Below are 21,323 nucleotides of genomic sequence, written 5' to 3'. Positions count from 1 at the left end.
TCTTCCCTGCATCAGAGACCTGGGACCCCAGCACCAGGAACCTGCTGGAACATCTGGGACCTCCAGCAGGAACAGGAGCTGCCCAGGACACGTTTTCCCTGAGGAGCTGGGGCTGCAGCAGCTGTGGCCCTTCAGAAGGTGGGATTCATGGAGCAGCTTCCAGGGAATCTGGGGGCACGAGGACCAGCAGCACAGCACCAAGGGGGGGAAGGCTCCATCCTGCTCAGTCCCAGAGCTCTCCAGGAATCCCAAGCTCTCCAGCTGCAGAGCCTTTGGCTCCCTGTGCCAGGGGATGGGATGGGAGGGATGGGAGGGGAGGGATGGGATGGGATGGGATGGGATGGGATAGGATGGGATAGGATGGGAGGGATGGGATGTGAGGGATGGGATGGGAGGGATGGGAAGGATGGGATGGGATAGGATGGGATGGGAAGGATGGGATGGGGATGGGATGGGATGGGATGGGATAGGATAGGATGGGATGGGGTGGGATGGGATGGGATGGGAGGGATAGGAGGGTTGGGATGTGAGGAGCACGTGGTGGGATGCTCAGCTCCTGGGACCTCTGAGGAAAATCCCTCCCAGAGGCTGCTCCAGGAGCTGCAGGGCTGGACTGGGCCTGGGATACCGGAGCCACCAGCCCAACCTGTTGGGAACTCAGCTCCAGGCCCTGGGGTTGTCAGGAGGAGATTTAATGGCAGAGTTCCCAAAGCTCTCCTGCCAGACAGGGCACCTGGGCCTCAGCTCTCAGCAAGAACAAAGCAGATGCAGGAAAACCAAATTGGAATTTTTTTTTAATTTTTTTTTTTTTGGCTGACGCACAGGAGAAAGCTCTGGAAGCCTCAGGAAAAGCCCAATGGGAGCAGCTTTGTGCCCAGGGCTGCAGAGATCCCCAGGGATCCAGTCTATCCCTTTGTGGGATGGGGAGATCCCAGGGATCCAGTCTGTGCCTTTGTGGGATGGGGACATTGCCAGGGATCCAGTCTGTCCCTTTGTGGGATGGGGAGATCCCAGGGATCCAGTCTGTGCCTTTGTGGGATGGGGACATTCCCAGGGATCCAGTCTGTGCCTTTGGGGGATGGGGAGATCCCAGGGATCCAGTCTGTGCCTTTGAGGGATGGGGAGATCCCAGGGATCCAGTCTGTGCCTTTGGGGGCTGGGGGCTCCCCAAGGCCCCTGATCCTCCTCCTGCACCCCACAGAAATCCAACCCACTCATTCCTGCTTCCTTCCCACTCCCAGCAGAGTCATTCCAGGAGCTGCAGATCCAGAGGCAGCAGAGCAAACCCAGGGATGGCAGCAGGGAGCTCACAGCTCTGCCCAGGCCACAGGGGCCAAAAAAAAACGTTTTGGCTCCTTCCTGCCACACTCCCCAGGTCTGCAGGGATCTGCAGGAATCTGGAGGGGTCTGGAGGGGTCTGGAGGGGTCTGGAGGGGTCTGCAGGGATCTGAAGGTCTCCACACTGCCTGAGGGGCTCCATCCTCCTCCCCATGGGTACTGCAAGGCCAGAGCTGTCCCCAGAGCTGGCAGCTCTCTCCCAGCAGGAGCAGTGCCTTGCTTCCCAACCCAGCACTGCAGAGCACCAGAACTCTGAGGAATTGCTGAGGAGTTGGGGCTGGGGGTGCTGGGATCAGCCCCATCCCTCCTGCAGCCGGGCAGCTCTTGCTCTTCTTTTCCTTCAGGTTCTTCCACCACCTTTAAATCTTGTGAGTCCTGAACCTCTCTGTGTTTGCAGACACCAAAATTCCACTCTGCCAGGGCTCCCAGCCTCACAAGCAGGGATTGTTTTTATTAAAAAATGTGTTTAAAAGGTGTCAGTGTCTTCATTGTTATTATTATTTTTTAATCAAGTTCCAGCTCGGAGCAAACCCTCACAGCAGAGAGCAGGAGAGCCCCGTGGCCTTCCCAGAGCAATTGGCACAGTTCTGCTTTTGAATTACTGCCAAGAGCACGAGTTTGAGCCCAGCTCTTTGCTGACAGCTCTGTCACACCCTGGGAAAGGGGTGAGAACCCCAGGGCAGCAGCCCCAGGTGAGAGCAGCGAGGTTCCTGGGGAGGAGCAGGTTGGGATGAACGGGAGGGTGGCCCTCACCTCTTCCCAGAAAGCCACCAGCTGCTCTGAGCTGACTGCTTGGCCACAGTTTGCTTTTCTTCTGGGCTGAAGTGCAGGATGGTGAGGATGGCAGTCAGGGTCTGCTGGCGTCCCAGGGCATCTGGCAGGGTCAGGAACCTGAACACGATGTTTTTCAGGTACTCCAGGTTGGCTCCCTCCCTGCTCTTGTCTCTGCAGCTCTTCTCGATCTCCCCTTGGAGCCTGGACACCTCTTCCCGGTGCTTCTCCTCCTCCACCAGGACCTTCTCCTGGAGCCTGTGCACTTCCCTCTCCAGCCTGTGCTTCTGCTTCCTCAGGGAAACAATCTCCACCTCCTTGCGTGCCAGCTGCTCCGCGTACAGGAGGAAGTTGGGCTCGGAGCTGCCGGGGAGCTGCGGGGTCTCCGAGGGATCGCATCCCCCCGACGAGCCATCCCCGGGCAGCTCGGGGGGGCTCCTGGCCCCGCGCAGGCCCTGAGGCAGGACGAGGGCCCTCAGGTGCTCCAGCTCTCTGTCCTTTTCCCCCAGCAGGGCCAGGGCTCTCTCCCGCTGTTTGCGCATCTCCTCCTCCAGCTGCAGCACCCGCTCCCTGCACCGTGCCTGGCACTGCTGCAGCTCCTGCCTCTGGGCCTGCTGCACCTGGCTCAGCTCCTGCCTCCCGGCCTCCACCTCCCTCCTGTGCTGCTTCTCCATGTCATCCGAGGCCAGCTGGAGCACCAGGTATTTCTCCTTCAGGTCAGCCAGCTGCTCCTGAGCCTCCTCCAGCTCCTTGGCCAGGTCGCCGTCCGCGGCCGACTTGTTCTTCAGCACCACTTGTGCCCTGGTCTTGTACCTTTCGAACTCCTCCTTCAGCTGCTTCAGCTCCTGCTGGTAGTACAGAGCAGTGGCCTTCTCTCCATCCCCAGCCTCGGTGCCCCTGGGCAGCTCCTCCAGCTCACACAGCTTCTCCACGTCCAGCCCGGGCTGCCCCTTCCCGGCCGCCTCCCTCAGGAGCTTCCTCAGCTTCTCCATCCTGTCCCTCAGGACGTTGACATCCAGGTTGGCCTCTTCCCCCTGCACGTCCCCGGGGGCCCTGGGGGAGGCAGCCAGGGCCAGGGTTTTGTTCTCCAGGTCCAGCTGCAGGATCCTGTCCCGCAGCTTCTGGATGAGGGCTTGGTCCCTCTGCTTGCCCTGCTCGTAGGAGCCCAGGAGCTGGGACACTTGGGACACTTGGGCCTCCAGCTCTGCCACTCGCTGCTCCTCCAGCTCAGCACGGAGCTGGAGCTGCTCCTCTGCCTGGGCAGCCTGGGGACACACAGGGACCTCACAGCCTGGGGACACCAGGGGGGCTTCACCCTGCTCTGATCAGCTCCAGGATCAGCCCTTCTGCCCCAGTCCCACACGAGCCACCAAACCCACCCCCCAAATCCCCCTGTTCCTCCCAAACCATCCCCTGATCCCACCCCTGCCATGGGCAGGGACCCCTCCCCCTGCCCAGGGGGCTCCAAGCCCCATCCAACCTTCAACCCCTCCAGGGATGGGGCAGCCACAGCTTCTGGGGGCAACCTGGGCACCCGGGGGCTCAGCACCCTCACCCCAAACAATTTCTCCCTCCCTCCCTCCCTCCCTCCCTGCCCAAGATCTCCTCTCCATCTCCCCTCTCCCAGCTGCAAACCCTTCCCCCTCGGAGGGTCCCATCCCTCCAGGCCCTTGTCCCAAGTCCCTCCCCAGCTTTCCTGGAGCCCCTTCAGGCACTGGAAGGTGCTCTAAGGTCTCCCCATGGGATCCTTCTCTTCTCCAGCCTCAACACCCCCAACTCTCTCAGCCTGGCTCCAGAGCAGAGCTGCTCCAGCCCTCCCAGCAGCTCCAGGGCCTCCTCTGCACTGGCTCCAGCAGCTCCTGGTGTTGGGGACCCCAGAGCTGATCCCCAGCCCTCAGCTGAACTCCCTGACCCACCAGACTTTGCTGCTGAGCTCTGACTCCTGCAGCACCCAGCAGCCCCTCAGTGCTGGGGGGGGACACACACACCCCTGGGGATCCCCCAGCCCACCCTCTGCCAGGGCAGGGGGCACAGGATGGGGTCCTGGGGGGCTGGGAAAGGCTCCAGGGATGGAGCAGCCTGGGCCAGGGCTCTGCCACCCTCAGAACCTTTCCCCTCAGGTTTGGGTGGAGCTTCCCTTGGTCTGTCTGGTGCTTCAGAAAGGAGAAAGCAGAGTGCAAGGAGATGGGGATGATCCCATCCCAGAACATCTCCAGGTTTGGTTCCTGGTGCCCCATCCCTGAGCTCACTGCCCCACAACCCACAGAGTGACCTCAGGGTCCTCTTTTCCCCCCTCTTTCCTCTCCCCAGGCTCTTGGCTCTCCCCAGGCCGGGGTCTTCCTCCTGCACCCCCCTTCCCCCTCTCCCTGGAGCACTCTGAGTTTGCTGAAGGTCAGGTGAGAGGTTTGGCTTTTCCTGAGCTGCTGCCTCTGTCCCTGTCCCTGAGCCACCTTACAGAGAGCAGTGGGGCAGAGCAAAGGTGCCAGCCACTGTCACAGCCCCAGTGACACCTCCAGGACAGTGACAGTCACCACGTCCTCACCAGCCCCCAGTGACATCACTTACACAAAGAGCTGCTGTTTCCTTCAGGAAAAGTTTCTGCTTCCCTTACCACCCCACCCAGTGCTCCCATTTCTTTCAGCCCTCTTGGAGTCTGTGGGGCAGGGGAGGGGAATTTGTTCTCCTCCAGCCTGGGACCCTTGCCCAGCCCCTGCTGCAGGGCCCAGGGAGGGAGTTACCTTCTTCATCTCCTGCAGCAGCTGCACTTGGAAATGGTTCTTCAGGCCGTGCATCTCCTCCTGCAGCTCCTGGAGCCTGGGGTCTGGCTTGCTGCTCTGCTCCTGAGCAGCCTGCAGCTCTCTCTTCAGCTCCTCCAGCTCCTGGCTGAGGAGTCTCAGCTGCAGCTCGTAGCCCTCGGCTCGGGCAGCCAGGGAGCTGCTCCCGGCCAGGGCTTCCCTGCTCTCCTCCAGCCTCAGCTCCACCTCCTGCCTCAGGCTCCTCTCGCCCTGCAGCAGCCTCTGGAGCTCCCTCAGCATCACGGCGTGGTCCCCCTGCTCCCGGGCTCTGTCGTGCTGCTGGGTGATCAGCCTGGCTTTGGTCTCAGCCAGCTGCTCCTGCAGAGCCCCCAGCTCCCCCTCCAGCCTCTCCCTCTCCCCCTCCGCCCTCTGCAGGGCCTCGTCCAGCTCCTGCTTCATCTTCCTCCTCTCTGCCTGGTAGGAGGCTTCCATGCGGGACTTCTCCTGCGTGACGGTGGCCAGGGCAGCGGTCAGGGTGGCCACCTGGCTCCTCAGCTGCAGGACCCTCCTCTCGGCCTCCCCGCAGCCCCCGCTCCCCTCCCCGCTGCTCTCGGAGCCGCCGGGCTCCTCGGGCCTGGGGGAGGAGGGGGCTCTGTCCTCCTCGGCCCCCCCGTCAGCCCTGCTGCTGGCAGTGTCCGTGCTGGCAGCCGTCCCCACGCTGTCCTCGCTGTGATCCGAGCTCCTGTCCTCGGCCGAGTCGGCGGAGACAGAGCCAGGGACGGCCCCGGGGAGGGGCTGGGGGCTGCCCGCCCCCTCCTCAGCCTGGTGGGACAGGGACAGCACCTTCAGGCTGGCTTCCAGGGCCTCCTTCTCCTTCAGCAGACTCTTGTAGGCCCTGACGACGTCCTTCAGCCTCAGCTGGTACTGCAGGAGCTGCTTCTTCTGGCTCTCCATGGTCTCCAGCAGCTCCTTCTTGCTCGGGCCCCCTCCGAAGTTGACGCCGAACTTCTCCATGATTCCCACAGCCTGGAAGGGAGGAAAAAGCCCAGAGCGAGAGCTGAGGGAGCAGCAGAGCCCTGGGGGTGCTGGGCAGGAGGAGGAGCAGGACCTGACCCCCCCCGGGCTGTCCACAGCTCTGAGACCCTCCCCACGAACCAAACCCTGGGGGCTGCGGGAGCCCCCCGGCTCTGAGGGGGAACGGGGGGGTCCGGGGCCTCGGGGGTCTCATGGGGGTAAAGGTAACCCCAGCTCTGGGGGGGGGGTCCCAGATCTTGGGGGTCTCCATGGGGAGGGGGGTGGGGGGTGTGTGTTCCACACCTGCCACGGGAGGAATGGGGACCCGTGGGGCAGGGGGGGCAGTGGGAGCCTGGGGGGGACCTGTGGGTCACTGGAGACCCGGGGGGGCTCTAGGGTTGTGTGGGGCAGGGGGGGGCCCGGAGGGACCCGAGGAGCTGGGGGGCCTTTAGGGGTGTGTGGGACAGGGGGGCCTGGGGAGGTCCGGGGGGAGAGGGGGGAACCGGGGGGTCCCTAGGGGTGTGTGGGGCGGGGGGGGCCCGGGGGGACCAGAGGGCCTTTAGGGGTGTGTGGGGCAGGGGGGCCTGGGGAGGTCCGGGGGGACCCGAGGGGCCGGGGGGCAGGGGGGAGAGGCCTGGGGGGAGCCGGGGGGTCCCTAGGGGTGTGTGGGGCAGGGGGGGGCCCTGAGGGGACCCGGGGGGGCCCCGTGAGTGGGAGCGGGGCCGGCGGGGCAGGGGGGTTCCGGGAGACCTTTGGGGGTCTGTGGGGACCCGGAGGGCAGCGTTGGGCTCGCGGGCCGGGGGAGGCTACGGGAGAGCAGCGGAGGGTCCGGGGGGGCCGGGTCGGGGGTCTCAGGGGTCCCCAAGGGCCTCACCTGCGGCCGTTCCGCTGCGCATGCGCAGAGCACCGCGCGCAGCTTCCGCCTCCATCAGTACGCATGCGCGGGGCGGGGTTTGTGCCTGGGGGGTTTTAAAAGGCGGAGCTACAGACCAAGGGGCGTGGCCGTGTGCAAGGAGGGGGCGTGGCCTAACGCCCGAGGTTCGCTCGGGGGCGTGGCTTATGGGGAGGGGCGGGGGCTGACCAGATAAGGGGCGTGGTCTGAGTGTTGGGGGCGTGGTCTGGGGAGCGGGCATGGACTGGACCGCGACGGTCCCGGTCCCGGTCCCGGTCCCGGTCCCGGTCCCGGTCCCGGTCCCGGTCCCGGTCCCGGTCCCGGTCCCGTCCCCGTCCCCGTCCCGTCCCCGTCCCGTCCCCGTCCCGTCCCCGTCCCCCGTCCCCCGTGCCCGGTCCCCGTCCCCGTCCCTAAGGGCTCCGCCACGGCCCTCACGTTCTCCGCCGCCTTCCCCGCAGGAGCGGATCCGATCCCGGTGGGCGAGAGCTGGGCAGGGAGGAGGATGGGGAATGGGGAGGGGAAATGGACCGGGACCGGGACCGGAACCGCTGTCAGTGACACCGCCGCCTCCCCCGGCACCGCTAAGATCACCGTCAGTACAAGCTGTAGCTGGGTGGGTGTCCCGGTACCGAGCAGGACCCGCAGCAAGCAGCGGTACCAGACAGAACCCCCACCCAACCCCCGGTACCGGCAGAGGAACCTCACGGTGCCGAACCGGGCCCGTCCCATGGCTGCCCCTGGGGAGAACCGACCCAGGGCACCTGTGGGGAAGGTTCCGGCAGTGCTGGGGGGAGGAAGCCGGGATGAGCCCCGGTGCCTCGGGGTCCCAACCCCCGGGCTGGTCCGGGCAGGGCACCGGGAGGGTCCTGAGGCACCTCAGGGTGCTGAGCACCCAGTGCAGGAGGGGTGGGGATGGGCGGGAGGGAGTCCTGGGGAATGGGATGGGATGGGATGGGATGGGATGGGATGGGATGGGATGGGATGGAATGGGATGGGATGGGATGGGATGGGACGGGATGGGATGAGATGGGATGAGATGGGATGGGATGGGACGGGATGGGATGAGATGGGATGAGATGGGATGGGATGGGATGGGTATGGGATGGGATGGGATGGGACTGGAGCTGCTCCTGCCCAGGGAGAGGCTGAGAAAGCTCCTGGAGCTCATCCAGGGAATGGAGCTGGGGAAGGGTCTGGAGAGCAAGGAGAAGGTCTGGAGAAGTTGTGAGGAGCAGCTGAGGACCTGGGGGTGCTGATCCTGGAGAAGAGGAGGCTGAGGGGAGACCTTGTGGCTCTCTGCAACCCCCTGAGAGGAGGTTGGAGCCAGGGGGGGTCGGGCTCTGCTCCCAAGGAACAAGGGATGGGACAAGAGGAACTTTTGGCACAACTCAAGTGGTGCCAGGGGAGGTTTAGGTTGGAGCTGGGGAAGAATTTCTCCCTGGAAAGGGTTGTCAGGGCCTGGCCCAGGCTGCCCAGGGCAGGGCTGGAGTCCCCATCATCCCTGGGGGGGTTTCAGAGCCTGGGGCTGTGGGGATGAGGGACATGGGCTGGGGGAATGTTGGACTCCATGATCCCAAAGCTCTTTCCCAAGGAGAACAATTCCAGGACAGGTTTGTCCCAGCTCACCCAGCAGTGGGGCTGCAGGAGCTACAGGACCCTCCCCCCATCCCCCTGTCCCAGCCCCTTCCCCAGCTCCATTCCCTTCTCTGGACACTCTCCAGCCCCTCAATCTCCTTCTGCTCCTGAGGGGCCCAGAACTGACCCCAGGATTGGGGGTGCAGCCTCAGCAGTGCCCAGCACAGGGGATGATCCCTGCCCTGCTCCTGCTGCCCACCCCACTGCTGTCCCCCCCTGTGCTGTGGCATGTCCCCAGGTGTCCCCAAGTGTCCCCAGGCTGTCCCCACAGGAACAGCCTCCCCATCATCGTGGCAGCCCCAGAAGCCACTTTGCAGCAGGGGACAAGGCGGTGACACCAGTGACACCGCTGCCTTTGCCCCGTGCCACAGCCCCAGGGGACAGAGCCCCTGCACAGTGGGTGACATTTCAGGACATTTCTGTGCCCATCCCGTGCCAGGCTCCTCGCCCTGGGCCACCCACGGTCCAGCTGGCACTGGGGACAACTGCATGTCCCCGTGTCCCCGGGGACACCCTGGAGCAGCTCCCTGGAAGGGGGGGTGGGATTCACATCGGTGTCACACGTGTGCCACCACCCCGTGCCAACGTGTCACCCAAGCACTGCCACCCCCGGTGTGTGACCAGGACGTGTCCCCTAAGGACCCCGATGTCCCCGGTTCTGGGGGGGCTCCTGCCCTGCACCCCCTCCCCAGGGACAGGCACCCCGGGTCCTGTCACCCTGTGACCTCCTGCAGGCCACCCAAGCCCGGCTGTCACCTCCTGTTTTGGGGTGGAAAAGGCTCCTTTGGGACACCATGGGATGGGGGGGGTCTGGGGGCTCTGGGCTCAGCTCACCCATTGCTGGGACACGGTGGTGGCCTTGGTCCTGCTCTGCCACTGTGGTGGCAATGCCACCAGTCCTGTCCCCATCCCTCACCACGTCTGGAATCCCACGATGGGGACAATGTGGCCCCACCCTCCTCAGATGTTTGCTTTTTATACCCCAGAAAACCCTCCTCTTCCAGAAAGGACCTTTTGGTGTTTGCCTCAGAGACACAAACGCTGCAGGAGCCCAAGGTTGTCCTGGGGGACAGAGGTGACCCCTGGGCCGCCCCCCTCCTGGGTTTGGGTTTGGGACCATGGGGACAGGGACCAGAGGGCTGTGGCCTCTGAGCTGCAGATGGGGAAACCCTCACCTGGGGCTGGACCTCCACATGGGGAATCATGGAATGGGTTGGGTTGGAGGGACCCTAAATCCCCTCCAGTGCCCCCCCTGCCGTGGGCAGGGACCCCTCCCCCAGCCCAGGGGGCTCCAAACCCACCCAAGGTGTCCATGAAAGCTTCCAGGGATGAGGGAACCCTAATTAATGCTCCTTGACTTAATGAGCATGGAATCCTGGAAGGGTTTGGGTTGGAGGGGACCTTAAAGCTCCTCCAGTCCCAAGGGGACAATGCAGGGACCCCTCCCCCAGCCCAGGGGGCTCCAAGCCCCATCCAACCTTCAACCCCTCCAGGGATGGGGCAGCCACAGCTTCTGGGGGCAACCTGGGCACCCAGGGGCTCAGCACCCTCACCCCAAACAATTTCTCCCTCCCTCCCTCCCTGCCCAAGAAACAGAATCCTGGAATGGTTTGGGTTGGAAGAGAACTGAAAGCTCAGCTCATTCCAACCCCCCTGCCATGGGCAGGGACACCTCCCTCCCAGATTGCTCCAAGCCCCATCCAACCTGGCTTTGAACACTGCCAGGGATGGGGCAGAGACTCTTTTCCTGGGCAACCTGGTTCTAAAGCTCAGCACCCTCACCCCAAACAATTTCTCCCTCCCTCCCTCCCTCCCTCCCTGCCCAAGATCTCCTCTCCATCTCCCCTCTCCCAGCTGCAAACCCTTCCCCCTCGGAGGGTCCCATCCCTCCAGGCCCTTGTCCCAAGTCCCTCCCCAGCTTTCCTGGAGCCCCTCAGAAAGTTGGGGTCTCAGGGGTTATTTTTGACATTTCAGTCCCCAGGAGGAGTTTTCCCCCCTCTGGAAAGGAGCTGGAGTCTGCTGGAGGGAGAGATGGAGATGATGGAGATGGAGAGGGAAATGAAGATGGAGGTAGAGGTGATGGAGATGGAGATGATGGAGATGATGAAGGTGCAGATGATGGAGAGGGAAATGGAGATGGAGATGGAGATGGAGAGAGATTATGGAAATGGAGATGGTGGAGAGGGAAATGATGGAGATAGAGGTGATGGAGATGGAGGGGATGGAGATGATAGAGAGGGAAATGGAGATGATGGAGAGGGAAATGAAGGTGCAGATGATGGAGGTGGAGATGATGGAGAGGGAAACAGAAATGGAGATGGGGATGAAGATGCTGAGCATTCCAGGGGCAGGATGGGGATGTTGAGCTCTCCTGTCCCCAGGCAGCCCAGCATCCCCATCCCACCTCTGGAAGCTCAGCACCCCCCCCTGCCCCGAGACACCCCAGAACCCCCCAAGTTGGCTCCAAATCAAAGCTGAGGTTCTGTGCTGGGGTTCCTGAGCAGGAACATGGAGACCCTGCCCCCATCACCCCCAGCTCCTGGCACAGGAGGGATGGACATCCCCAGATCCCAGCTCCTGTCCCACCCCATCCCAGCAGCTCCTGTCCCTGTCCCCAGACCCCAGGGGGCTGCACATCCCATTGGGAAAGGAATTTTGGCACGAAGCTCTTCTGAGGTGTGGGGAGTGGTGGAGGGGAGGAGATGTGCAAGGAAGCATGAAATGGGGAGGGCACGGTGGGACCTGGAGCATCTCCCCCCCTCTTCATCTCCCCCCCTTTCCATCTCCCCACCTCTTCATCTCCCCTCCTCTCCATCTCCCCCCTTTCCATTTCCCCCCCTCTCCATCTCCCCTCCTCTCCATCTCCCCACCTCCCATTTCTCCATGTATCCACCTCTCCATCTCTCCATCTCTCCACTTCTCCACCTCTCTGAATCCCCAGGTCTCCATTTCTTTGCCTCCATCTCTGTTTTTCCACCTCTGTGTTTCTCCACCTTCCCCCTCTCCAATTCTCCACCTCTCCACCCCTGTACATCTCTGTCTCCCCTTGTCTCCTCACCTCTGTTTCCACCTCTCTGCCTCCTCATCTCTCCATCTCTCCCTTTCCAACTCCTCTCCATCTCCCCATCTCTCCACCTCCCTCTCTCCATGTCTCCACTTCTCCACCTGTCTTTCCACTTCTCCATTTCTTCACCTCTCCATCTCTCCACCCCTCCATGTTTCCATCTCCCCACCTCTTCATTTCTGTCTTTCCACCTTCCCACCTCTCTCCTCTCCTTTTCCTCTCTCCACTTCTTTGTCTCTTCACCTCTCAACTTCTCTCTCTCTCTCCACATCCCCATCTTTCCACTCTCCACCTCTCCACCTCCCCATCTCTCCACCTCTCCATCTCTTTCCACCTCTCCATCTCTTTCCACCTCTCTACCTCTCCACCTCCCTATGTCTCTGTGTCCCCACCTCTCCATCTCTCTTTCCACCTCTCCATCCCTCCACCTCTCTTTGTTTCCAATTCTCTGCCTCTCCATCTCTCCATGTTTCCATCTCTTCACCTCTCCACCTCTCAGCTTTTCCATCTCTGTCTCCATGTCTCCACCTCCCCATCTCTCCACCTCTCCATCTGTTTTTCCTACCTATTTCCCCATCTCTCCTTGTCTCCCCCTCTCTTCATCTCCCTACCCCTCCACTTCTCCATCTCTCTCCACGTCTCTGTTTCCACCTCTCCACCTCCCCCTGTCTCCATCTCTGTCTCCACCTCTCCATGTCCCCACCTCTCCCTCTCTTTCCACCTCTCCACGTTTCCAACTCTCCACCTCTCCATCTCTCCGCCTCTTTCTCTCCTCACCTCTCAACTTCTCCATCTCTCTCCATCTGTTTCCGCCTCTCCACCTCCCGCTGTCTCTCCCTCTCCATTTCCTCCCCTCGTTCCCTTTCCACCTCCCCCTCCAGCTCCTTCCCCCTCCTCTCTCTCCCGCCGCTGCGCTTCCGCCGCTCCCTGGACGCGCCCCCCTCTCCCCCCCGCCCCCCCTTTTCCCGGGGCTCTCGGGGCTCCCCCGGCCGCCTCGACCTCCCCGGGGGGATCTCCGGGAGTTCCCTCTCCCCCGGGACACCGGTGCCTCCCGCTCTCCCCCTCCTCCCCTCCGCTCCCCTCCCGCCACCGCCGCGCCGGCTCCCGGTGCGCGCAGTCCCGGGGGGGCTTCCCCCGCCTCTCCCGGGACCCCCCGGACCCCCCGGCACCCCCCAGCACCCCGCTTGTGTCCGACCCTGTGCGGGGAGCGCTGTGGCCGCCCCAACACCCCCGTTCCCTCCCCGTCCCGGGGCTGAACCCCGCGCCCCGTTCCCCGGTGCCACATTTACGCACGGAGCTGACCCGGCCCGGGGGCTCCGGGGGGGCTCCCGGTGACCGGGATGGAGCGGGGCGGGGTCCGACCCGACAGGCATCGCTCCCCGATCCCCCGGGAACCCAGCCCCGGTACCCAGAGGTGGGCTCGGGGGGGGATGCCCGGGGTGGCCCGGGGGTGGCGGGGGGGCGGCGGGGAGGTCGCCCGGGGGCCGGGTCCGTGTCCGGGCCCCGCGGGACCGTGGTTAATGTGTAATTCGGAGCATATGGTATTTTCCGAAGGCGAGCAGTTGTGCGCGGAGCGCGGGGGCCGGGAGCGGGGTGCTAATGATGCCCAATTACCCGCGGGCCGGGCGCGGAGAGCTGCGGTGCAGGGCTCCTCCGGGGCTGGCTAATATTTGCTCTTCAAATATTTTACTTTGAAAGGTTTTACAACGTGCTTTTATTTTTCTTTTTTTTTTTTTTTTTTTTTTTTTATCTCTCTCCCAAGTGGGGGGCCATCTGTGCCGGGCCATTGGCGGTGGCACAACGGGGACGGTCCTCGCGGTGCCCCCCTCGCCAACTCCCCCCTCCCTCCCGGGGGCTGCTGCTTTCTATTTGTTCAGCACCCAAAAAAAAAAAAAAAAAAAAAAAAAGAAATACATGTAATAAAAGCGAATCTGGATTTATGAGTGAATCCCAGATGTCCCTGTTTGCTTTGCGGGAGATGCGGGAGCGAAGCCCCCCGGGGGCGGCTCCCGGCGGGGGATGCTCGGGGCTGAAATCCCCGCCGGGAACACCGGGACTGGGTCCCTGCCCGGCCCGAGGGGGGGGGGGGTCTGTCCGGGTCGGGGGGGTTGGCTCAGAGCCCCCCGGTCCCCAAGCTCGACGGAGCCCCCCGAGGCGGGTGTGTGCTGGGCGCGGCTGCTCCCACCCCACGGAGCCGCCCCTTCCTCCCCATCCTCCTCTTCCTCCTGCCCCGGGGCACTCCCTCAGCAGCCACCCCGCACCGCCACGGCAGCAGCACCCACTGGGCTCCCAGGACCATCCGGCTCAGCTCGACAGGTACCGGTACCCCCTCCTCGCACCCCTCCGGCTGTCCCCGCTCTCCCTTGCACAAGGGTAAGGACACACACACAGACACACACACACAGACACACACCACTCACACTTACACACACCACTCACACACGTGTGACATGGCACAGGTACACGAGTGAGCATCCGGGCAGGGGGAGAAAGGAGACAGGGAATGGGGAGCTTGGGAGGGCTGCTGGGGGGTCCTGCCCTGGGGTCCCCAGCAGCAGAAGGACACGGAGCTGTTGGAGCCAGTGCAGAGGAGGCCCTGGAGCTGCTGGGAGGGCTGGAGCAGCTCTGCTCTGGAGCCAGGCTGAGAGAGTTGGGGGTGTTGAGGCTGGAGAAGAGAAGGATCCCATGGGGAGACCTTAGAGCACCTTCCAGTGCCTGAAGGGGCTCCAGGAAAGCTGGGGAGGGACTTGGGACAAGGGCCTGGAGGGATGGGACCCTGTGAGGGGGAAGGGTTTGCAGCTGGGAGAGGGGAGATGGAGAGGAGATCTTGGGCAGGGAGGGAGGGAGGGAGGGAGAAATTGTTTGGGGTGAGGGTGCTGAGCTTTAGAACCAGGTTGCCCAGGAAAAGAGTCTCTGCCCCATCCCTGGCAGTGTTCAAAGCCAGGTTGGATGGGGCTTGGAGCAATCTGGGAGGGAGGTGTCCCTGCCCATGGCAGGGGGGTTGGAATCAGATGATTTTTAAGCTCCCAGCAACACAAATCCTTCCATGAATGTTCTTGGAGCCCTTGGAGAGGCATCAGGGAAGGGTTAAAGTGGGTGATAAATCACTCATGAACCAGCACTGAGGTTGTGTCACTCAGCCCCGGAGCTCCCAATCCTGTCACCAGCAGATCCTGTCACCCACCCCCTCAACACCCTGAGAGAGACCTCAGCTCTGAGCCCCAGCAGGGTGGGCACTGGGAACTCCTCCATCCCTCCTCCATCCCTCCTCCATCCCTTCTCCATCCCTCCCTCATCCCTCCTCCATCTCTCCTCCTTCCCTCCATCTCTCCTCCCTCCCTCCTCCATCCCTCCTCCATCTCTCCTCTATCCCTCCTCCATCCCTGCTCCATCCCTATTCCATCCCTTCTCCATCCCTCCCTCATCCCTCCTCCATCCCTCCATCCCTCCTCCCTCCCTCCTCCATCCATCCATCCATCCATCCATCCCTCCATCCCTCCATCCATCCATCCATCCATCCATCCATCCCTCCATCCCTCCTCCATCCATCCCTCCCTCCATCCCTCCCTCCTCCATCCCTCCTCCATCTCTCCTCCCTCCCTCCTCCTTCCCTCCATCCCCACGCCTTGGGGACAGCGGTGCCTGCGCGGTGCCAGAACCGCAGCCGCTCCGCAGCCACTCCGGATCCCGAGCGCCTCTTGCAGCCCCGCGAGCACTTTCAATCCCGGCTCCTTTGGCTCCGCTGTGCCTGGAACGCGGTGCTTTCCCCAGTACCCCGGTGCCGTCCGGCAGCTCCAGCCTCCCTGGGATTCCTGCCCTTGCTCCCCTTTCTTCCCGCAGGAGGGGGAGCCCTGGGCACCACCCCGGATTTATCCATCCCCGCAGCAGCTTCCAGCGCCTCGGGGCAATTCCCAGGCACCCAAAGCCCGGTGAAGGCTCAGCATGCACCGAGGTGAGGGATGGTGCTGGTGCTGGTGCTGGTGCTGGTGCTGGTGCTGGTGCCGGTGCCGGTGCCGGTGCCGGTGCCGGTGCCGGTGCCGGTGCTGGTGCTGGTGCTGGTGCTGGTGCTGCTTTGGGACCGCGGTTCCGACACGCGTGGTGCCGGGGAGCCGGGGAGGAGTCTTGTCCGTCCCTTCTCCCGCCCGAACCGAGCTGCTTTCCTCCTGTAAATCCTGAATTCGGTGCTTGGTGCCCCGCACCTGGCTCTGGGGGGTTCTCCCAGCCCTCGGGGGGTGTTCAGCGGGGGTTGGGGTCCTGCACAGCCCTGCCTGTCACCCCCTCTTTGCAGCTCTCTCCCTGGGGAACATCCTTCTACCCCCGCTCCTCCACGGGTCCCCGATGCAGGGGGGTCCCTGATTAAAGGGGTCCCCAATGTACACAAGTCCTCAAGGCACAGCGGTCCCTGATTAGTGGGGGTCCTTGATGCGCGGGGGTCCCCAATATACGGGGGTCCCTGATGCAAAGGGGTCTCCAACACACAGGGGGCCCCGAAGCAGAGGGGTCCCTGATTAGTGGGGGTCCCCAATGCAGGGGGGTCCTTGATTAAAGGGTTCTGCAATGCAGAGGGGTCCCCAATGCGGATCAGTCCCTGATTAGTGGGGGTCCCCGAGGCAGAGGGGTCCCTGATTAGTGGGGGTCCCCAATGCAGAGGGGTCCCTGACTAAAGGGGTCTGCAATGCAGGGGTGTCTCCCATTACAGAGGTCCCCAAGACACGGGTGGCCCTGATGCAGAGGGGTCCCCATTGCACAGGGGTCCTCAAGGAACAGAGTGTCCCCCATGTGCAGGGGTCCCCAAGACACGGTGTCCCGGAGGCAGGGGCTTTTCAGTGCACGATGCTCCTCGATGCAGAGGGGTCTCTGGTGCACGAGGGTCCCCAAAGCACGGGGGTCCCCAAGCCGCAGGAGACCCCAGTGAAGAGGGGTCCCCAAAGCACAGGTGCCCCCAATTCCCGGGGCTCCCCAGCGCACCGGTGTCCCCACTGTCCCCACTGTCACCAGTTCCTCCGGACCATGGGGAGGGCGGGGGTGGGCTGGGCAGGCAGCATCCCCTTCCCGTGGCTATCCCCGTCCCTCGCCACCCGCCCTGTCCCCAGGTCCCAGCGCTGTGAACCAGCTGGGGGGGCTCTTTGTCAACGGCCGCCCCCTCCCCACCTGCAAGAGGAGGAGAATCATCGAGCTGGCGGCCCGGGGCTTCCGCACCTCCGACATCTCCCGCAGCCTCAAGGTGCGGCTTGGGCGGGAGGGGAGGGGGATTCTCCTCCAAAATCTTTTCCCCCTTACTTTTTGCCTCGGTTTCCCCCCTCCCCTCCCCCCGCAGGTGTCCAACGGCTGCGTCAGCAAGATCCTGGGTCACTACCACCGGACGGGGGTCCTGGAGCCCAAGGCCACGGGGGGCAGCAAGCCCCGCACGGCCACCCCCGCCGTGGTGTCCAGGATCGCGCAGCTGAAGCTGCAGGACCCGTCCCTCTTCGCCAGGGAGATCCGGGAGCACCTGCAGAGAGAGGGAACCTGTGCCAGCAACAGGACCCCCAGCGTGAGTCCCACCGGGGCTGCGGGGGGGCTGACCCGTGCTGGGGGTCTGGGGGAGCAGGGAGGGCTTGGGTGCTCAGGTTGGGGGTGGGAGAGAAGCAGGGGGTCTGGGGGCCACGGGAGGGAGGTGCAGGGAAGGGTTGGGTGCCCAGGTAGGGGGTGAGAGAGAAGCAGGGGGGGCTGGGGGCAATGGAAGGGAGGTGCAGGGAGGGCTTGGGTGCTCAGTTCAGTGGTGGGGGAGAAGCAGGGGGTCTGGGGGCAATGGTCGGGGTCTGGGGGCCATGGGAGGGAGGTGCAGGGAGGGCTTGGGTGCTCAGGTAGGGGGTGGGAGAGAAGCAGGGGGGCTGGGGGCACTGGTCGGGGTCTGGGGGCCACGGGAGGGAGGTGCAGGGAAGGGTTGGGTGCTCAGGAGGAGCAGGCAGGGAGGGGCTGGCAAACCAAACCCTCCCAGGTCAAGCAGAGCTCAGGGGTCTGTCCCCAGCCAGCCTGGCTGTCACCTCGGGCCCCGGGGACACCGTGGTGGCTCTGTCCCCAGTGCCACGGGGCAGAGGAGTCGATGACATCTGCGGTGTTCAGCATGGGACACCCCCCCTCCCCAACCCCCCTGAGCCCACCCGGGTGGAAGGGTCACCCAGGGCAGCAGAGCTGAGCAGATGGGGACAGATCCTGGAACTGAGAATCCCTGGAATGTCACCAGGGGATGGCTGCAGGAGAGCACCCCAGGGATGAGCCTGGGGAGAAGGACTTGGGGGTGTGGGGGCAGGAGAAGCTCAGCAGGAGCCCCCAGAGCCCCCGTGTGCTGGGATGTCACCTGCAGGGCAGGGAGGGGATTGTCCCCTCTGCTCTGGGGAGCCCCCCCTGGGGTAAAGCTGTGTCCAGCTCTGGGGTCCCCAGCAGCAGAAGGACACGGAGCTGTTGGAGCCAGTGCAGAGGAGGCCCTGGAGCTGCTGGGAGGGCTGGAGCAGCTCTGCTCTGGAGCCAGGCTGAGAGAGTTGGGGGTGTTGAGGCTGGAGAAGAGAAGGATCCCATGGGGAGACCTTAGAGCACCTTCCAGTGCCTGAAGGGGCTCCAGGAAAGCTGGGGAGGGACTTGGGACAAGGGCCTGGAGGGATGGGACCCTGCGAGGGGGAAGGGTTTGCAGCTGGGAGAGGGGAGATGGAGAGGAGATCTTGGGGAGAAATGAGGGTGGGGAGAGCCTGGGAGAGGTTTCCTGGGGAAGCTGTGGCTGGTGGGGATGTCTCAGGCCAGGCTGGATGGGGCTTGGAGCCCCCTGGGCTGGGGGAGGGGTCCCTGCCCATGGCAGGGGTGGCACTGGGTGGGATTTAGGCTCCCTCCACCCCAATCCTTTCCACAATTCCATGGTTTGCTGATCACCTTTGATAACCTCCACCTGGGTGCTCCCTGAGCTGTGCCCCAGCTCCTGCCATGTGCCCCCCTCAGACCCCCCACCCCAGCCCCCAGCCCACCCCCTGCCCCCCCCCTGCCCAGGTCTCCTCCATCAATCGGGTGCTGAGGACCCTTCCCCAGGACCTGCACCTGGTGACCCATTGGGCTGCAGCACGGGACCCTCTGTCCCCAGGTGAGCCTGGATGGGGGTGGGGGGTGGGGGTGGCTTCCCAGTCCTCCCCGGGAGCCCCCAGCCGGGGTCTCCAGCACCCTCTATCTCTCTGTCCCCACCGTGTCCCCTCTCTCTGCTCCGTGTCCCCAAGGGTGCCCCCCGCCCGCTGATGCCCGCAGCCCCCCGGGGTCCCAGCAGAGGAGCAGGAGGGTGCTCTCCAGGCAGCAGTCCGAGGCCCTGGAGAAAGGTGGGGACCCCCGGGGTGCTGGGGGGAGCAGGGACGTTCCCAGGGGAGGGATTTCTGGATGCTCCAGTGGGAACGGGACCACTTGCCACAGCCATGTGGCTACTGGCCACTTGTGCACAGCCCCCAGCACAACCTCAGAGTCACCGCGGGGTTTGGGCTGCAGGGACCTCACAGCTCCCCCAGTGCCCCCCCTGCCATGGTCAGGGACCCCTCCCCCAGCCCAGGGGGCTCCAAACCCACCCAAGGTGTCCGTGAAAGCTTCCAGGGATGAGGGAACCCTAATTAATGCTCCTTGACTTAATGAGCATGGAATCCTGGAAGGGTTTGGGTTGGAGGGGACCTTAAAGCTCCTCCAGTCCCAAGGGGACAATGCAGGGACCCCTCCCCCAGCCCCATCCAACCTGGCTTGGAATGGCTCCCCCAGCTCCCCCGGGACAACCCCTCAGTGTCCCCCCCCTCACCCTGCACCCTGCCCCTAACCCAGCAGCTGGAGGTCTGCAGGGCTCTGGGGGGGGGCAGCCACCAGTCCCAAAGCTGCTCCTGTCCCTGGGCCTGGCACTGCCACCACCCCACCCCCAAACTGCTCCCAGATCTGCTTCCCGGGAGCTGGGGATGATCCAAGGGGAGCTGAGGGGCTGTGCCAGGGGGGGCTCCCCCCAACCAATCCCCCCAATCGATCACCTTAATCACCCAATCAATCCCCCCAATCAATCCCCCCAATCAATTCCCCCCAATTAATCCCCCCAATACTCCCAATCCCCCAGTCAATCCCCCCAATCAGTCACCCCAACCAATCCCCCCAATCAATCACCCCAACCAATCCCTCCAATCGATTCCCCCAATCACCCCAACCAATCACCCCAATCAATTCTCCCCAATCAATCCTCCCCAACCAACCCCCCAGCCAACCCCCCCAACCAATCACCCCAATCAATCCCCCCAATCAATCACCCCAATCAATTCCCTCAATCAATCACCCCAATCAATCACCTCAATTAATCCCCCAGTCAGTCCCCCTAATCACTCCCCCCAATCACTCCCCCAACCACCCCCCCCACGCCCCACAGCCTTTCAGAGGGGACATTACCCAGACACGGCCACCCGGCAGAGTTTGGCCACGGCCACCCGGCTGCCTGACCCGGCCATCAGGGTAGGGACAGAGCCACTCGGGGCTGGGAGGGGTCCCTGGGACAAAAGGGGACCCTGGGACAAAAGGGGGTCCCTGGGACAAAGGGGTCCCTGGGACAGAGGGGTCCCTGGACAAAAGGGGGACCCTGGGACAAAGGGGTCCCTGGGACAAAGGGGGTCCCTGGGACAAAGGGGTCCCTTGGGATGGTGCCAGGGCAGGGGGCAGGGGGCGCAGCGTCACCTGGAGTCACGGTGGGCACCAGGGAAAGTTCTGGGGCACAGCCCATGGATCACGGCACCCCCACCCCATGGCACCCCCACCCATAGCACCCCCCACTCCCCATGGCACCCCCACACATAACACCCCCACCCCATAGCACCCCCACCCATGGCACCTCCACCCCCCATGGCACCTCCACCCCGCATGGCACCCCCACCCTTGACACCCCCACCCCATGGAACCCCCACCCATGGAACCCCCACCCATGACACCCCTACCCCATAGCACACCCACCCCATGGCACCCCCACCCATGACACCCCCACCCCATGAGACCCCCATCCATGATGCCCCCACCCCCATGACACCCCCACCCGCTGACACTCCCACCCCCCATAGCACCCCGACCCCATGGCAGCTCCACCCATGGCACCCCCACTCCCCATGGCACACCCACCCCACAGCACCCCTACCCCCTCCCCTCCCAGCTCAGTGCCTGGGATCCTCGTGCCGTGTCACAAGTTTTCACACGCGTGTGCCCCGTGCTGCCCACACCACAGCCCAAAGAGGCTCAGACCCCTTCTCTGCCACCCCCCTCTCCCCAAGCCCATTCCCCAAGCCCTTGTCCATCCCCACATCCATCCCCACATCCACACCCACACCCACACCCACATCCATCCCCATCCCCATCCCCATCCCCATCCCCATCCCCATCCCCATCCCCATCCCCATCCCCATCCCCATCCCCATCCCATCCCATGTTCCTGTCCATGTCCATCCCTTATCTATCCCATCTCCATCCCACATCCATCCCACACCCATCCCAAATCCATCCCAAATCCATCCCAAATCCATCCCACACCCATCCCACACCCATCCCACACCCATCCCACACCCATCCCACATCCATCCCACACCCATCCCAAATCCATCCCACACCATCCCACACCCATCCCACACCCATCCCACATCCATCCCACACCCATCCCAAATCCATCCCACACCCATCCCACACCCATCCCACATCCATCCCACACCCATCCCAAATCCATCCCACACCCATCCCACACCCATCCCACACCCATCCCACATCCATCCCACACCCATCCCACACCCATCCCACACCCATCCCACACCCATCCCACATCCATCCCACACCCATCCCAAATCCATCCCCACACCCATCCCACACA

At 63.8% G+C, this 21,323-nt stretch overlaps 2 protein-coding genes across 2 annotated transcripts in view; one reads left to right on the top strand and one right to left on the bottom strand.

Annotated features, from left to right (window-relative positions):
- Positions 1-1,826: 1,826 nt before the first annotated feature.
- Positions 1,827-6,785, bottom strand: GCC1 (GRIP and coiled-coil domain containing 1). Its single transcript, XM_071734282.1, has 3 exons — positions 6,733-6,785; positions 4,848-5,870; positions 1,827-3,374 (listed from the first exon to the last, which is right to left on the bottom strand). Exons 2-3 carry the CDS (start codon positions 5,856-5,858, stop codon positions 2,088-2,090), a joined length of 2,298 nt encoding a protein of 765 aa, XP_071590383.1. The 5' UTR covers positions 5,859-5,870; positions 6,733-6,785; the 3' UTR covers positions 1,827-2,087.
- Positions 6,786-10,416: 3,631 nt separating this feature from the next.
- Positions 10,417-21,323, top strand: part of LOC139791762 (paired box protein Pax-4-like) — a 12,998-nt gene continuing 2,091 nt past the window's right edge. The window contains exons 1-6 of the mRNA XM_071734360.1: positions 10,417-10,588; positions 16,543-16,673; positions 16,767-16,982; positions 18,467-18,557; positions 18,688-18,783; positions 19,851-19,933. Coding sequence (XP_071590461.1) covers positions 10,417-10,588; positions 16,543-16,673; positions 16,767-16,982; positions 18,467-18,557; positions 18,688-18,783; positions 19,851-19,933 — 789 coding nt within the window. The remainder of the gene's footprint in view (positions 10,589-16,542; positions 16,674-16,766; positions 16,983-18,466; positions 18,558-18,687; positions 18,784-19,850; positions 19,934-21,323) is intronic.

Source organism: Heliangelus exortis, chromosome 1 (genome assembly GCF_036169615.1).
Source record: "Heliangelus exortis chromosome 1, bHelExo1.hap1, whole genome shotgun sequence".
NCBI classification, from domain to species: domain Eukaryota; kingdom Metazoa; phylum Chordata; class Aves; order Apodiformes; family Trochilidae; genus Heliangelus; species Heliangelus exortis.
The sequence above is the reverse complement of the archived record's forward strand: the minus strand, read 5'-3'. Positions and strand labels throughout refer to the sequence as shown.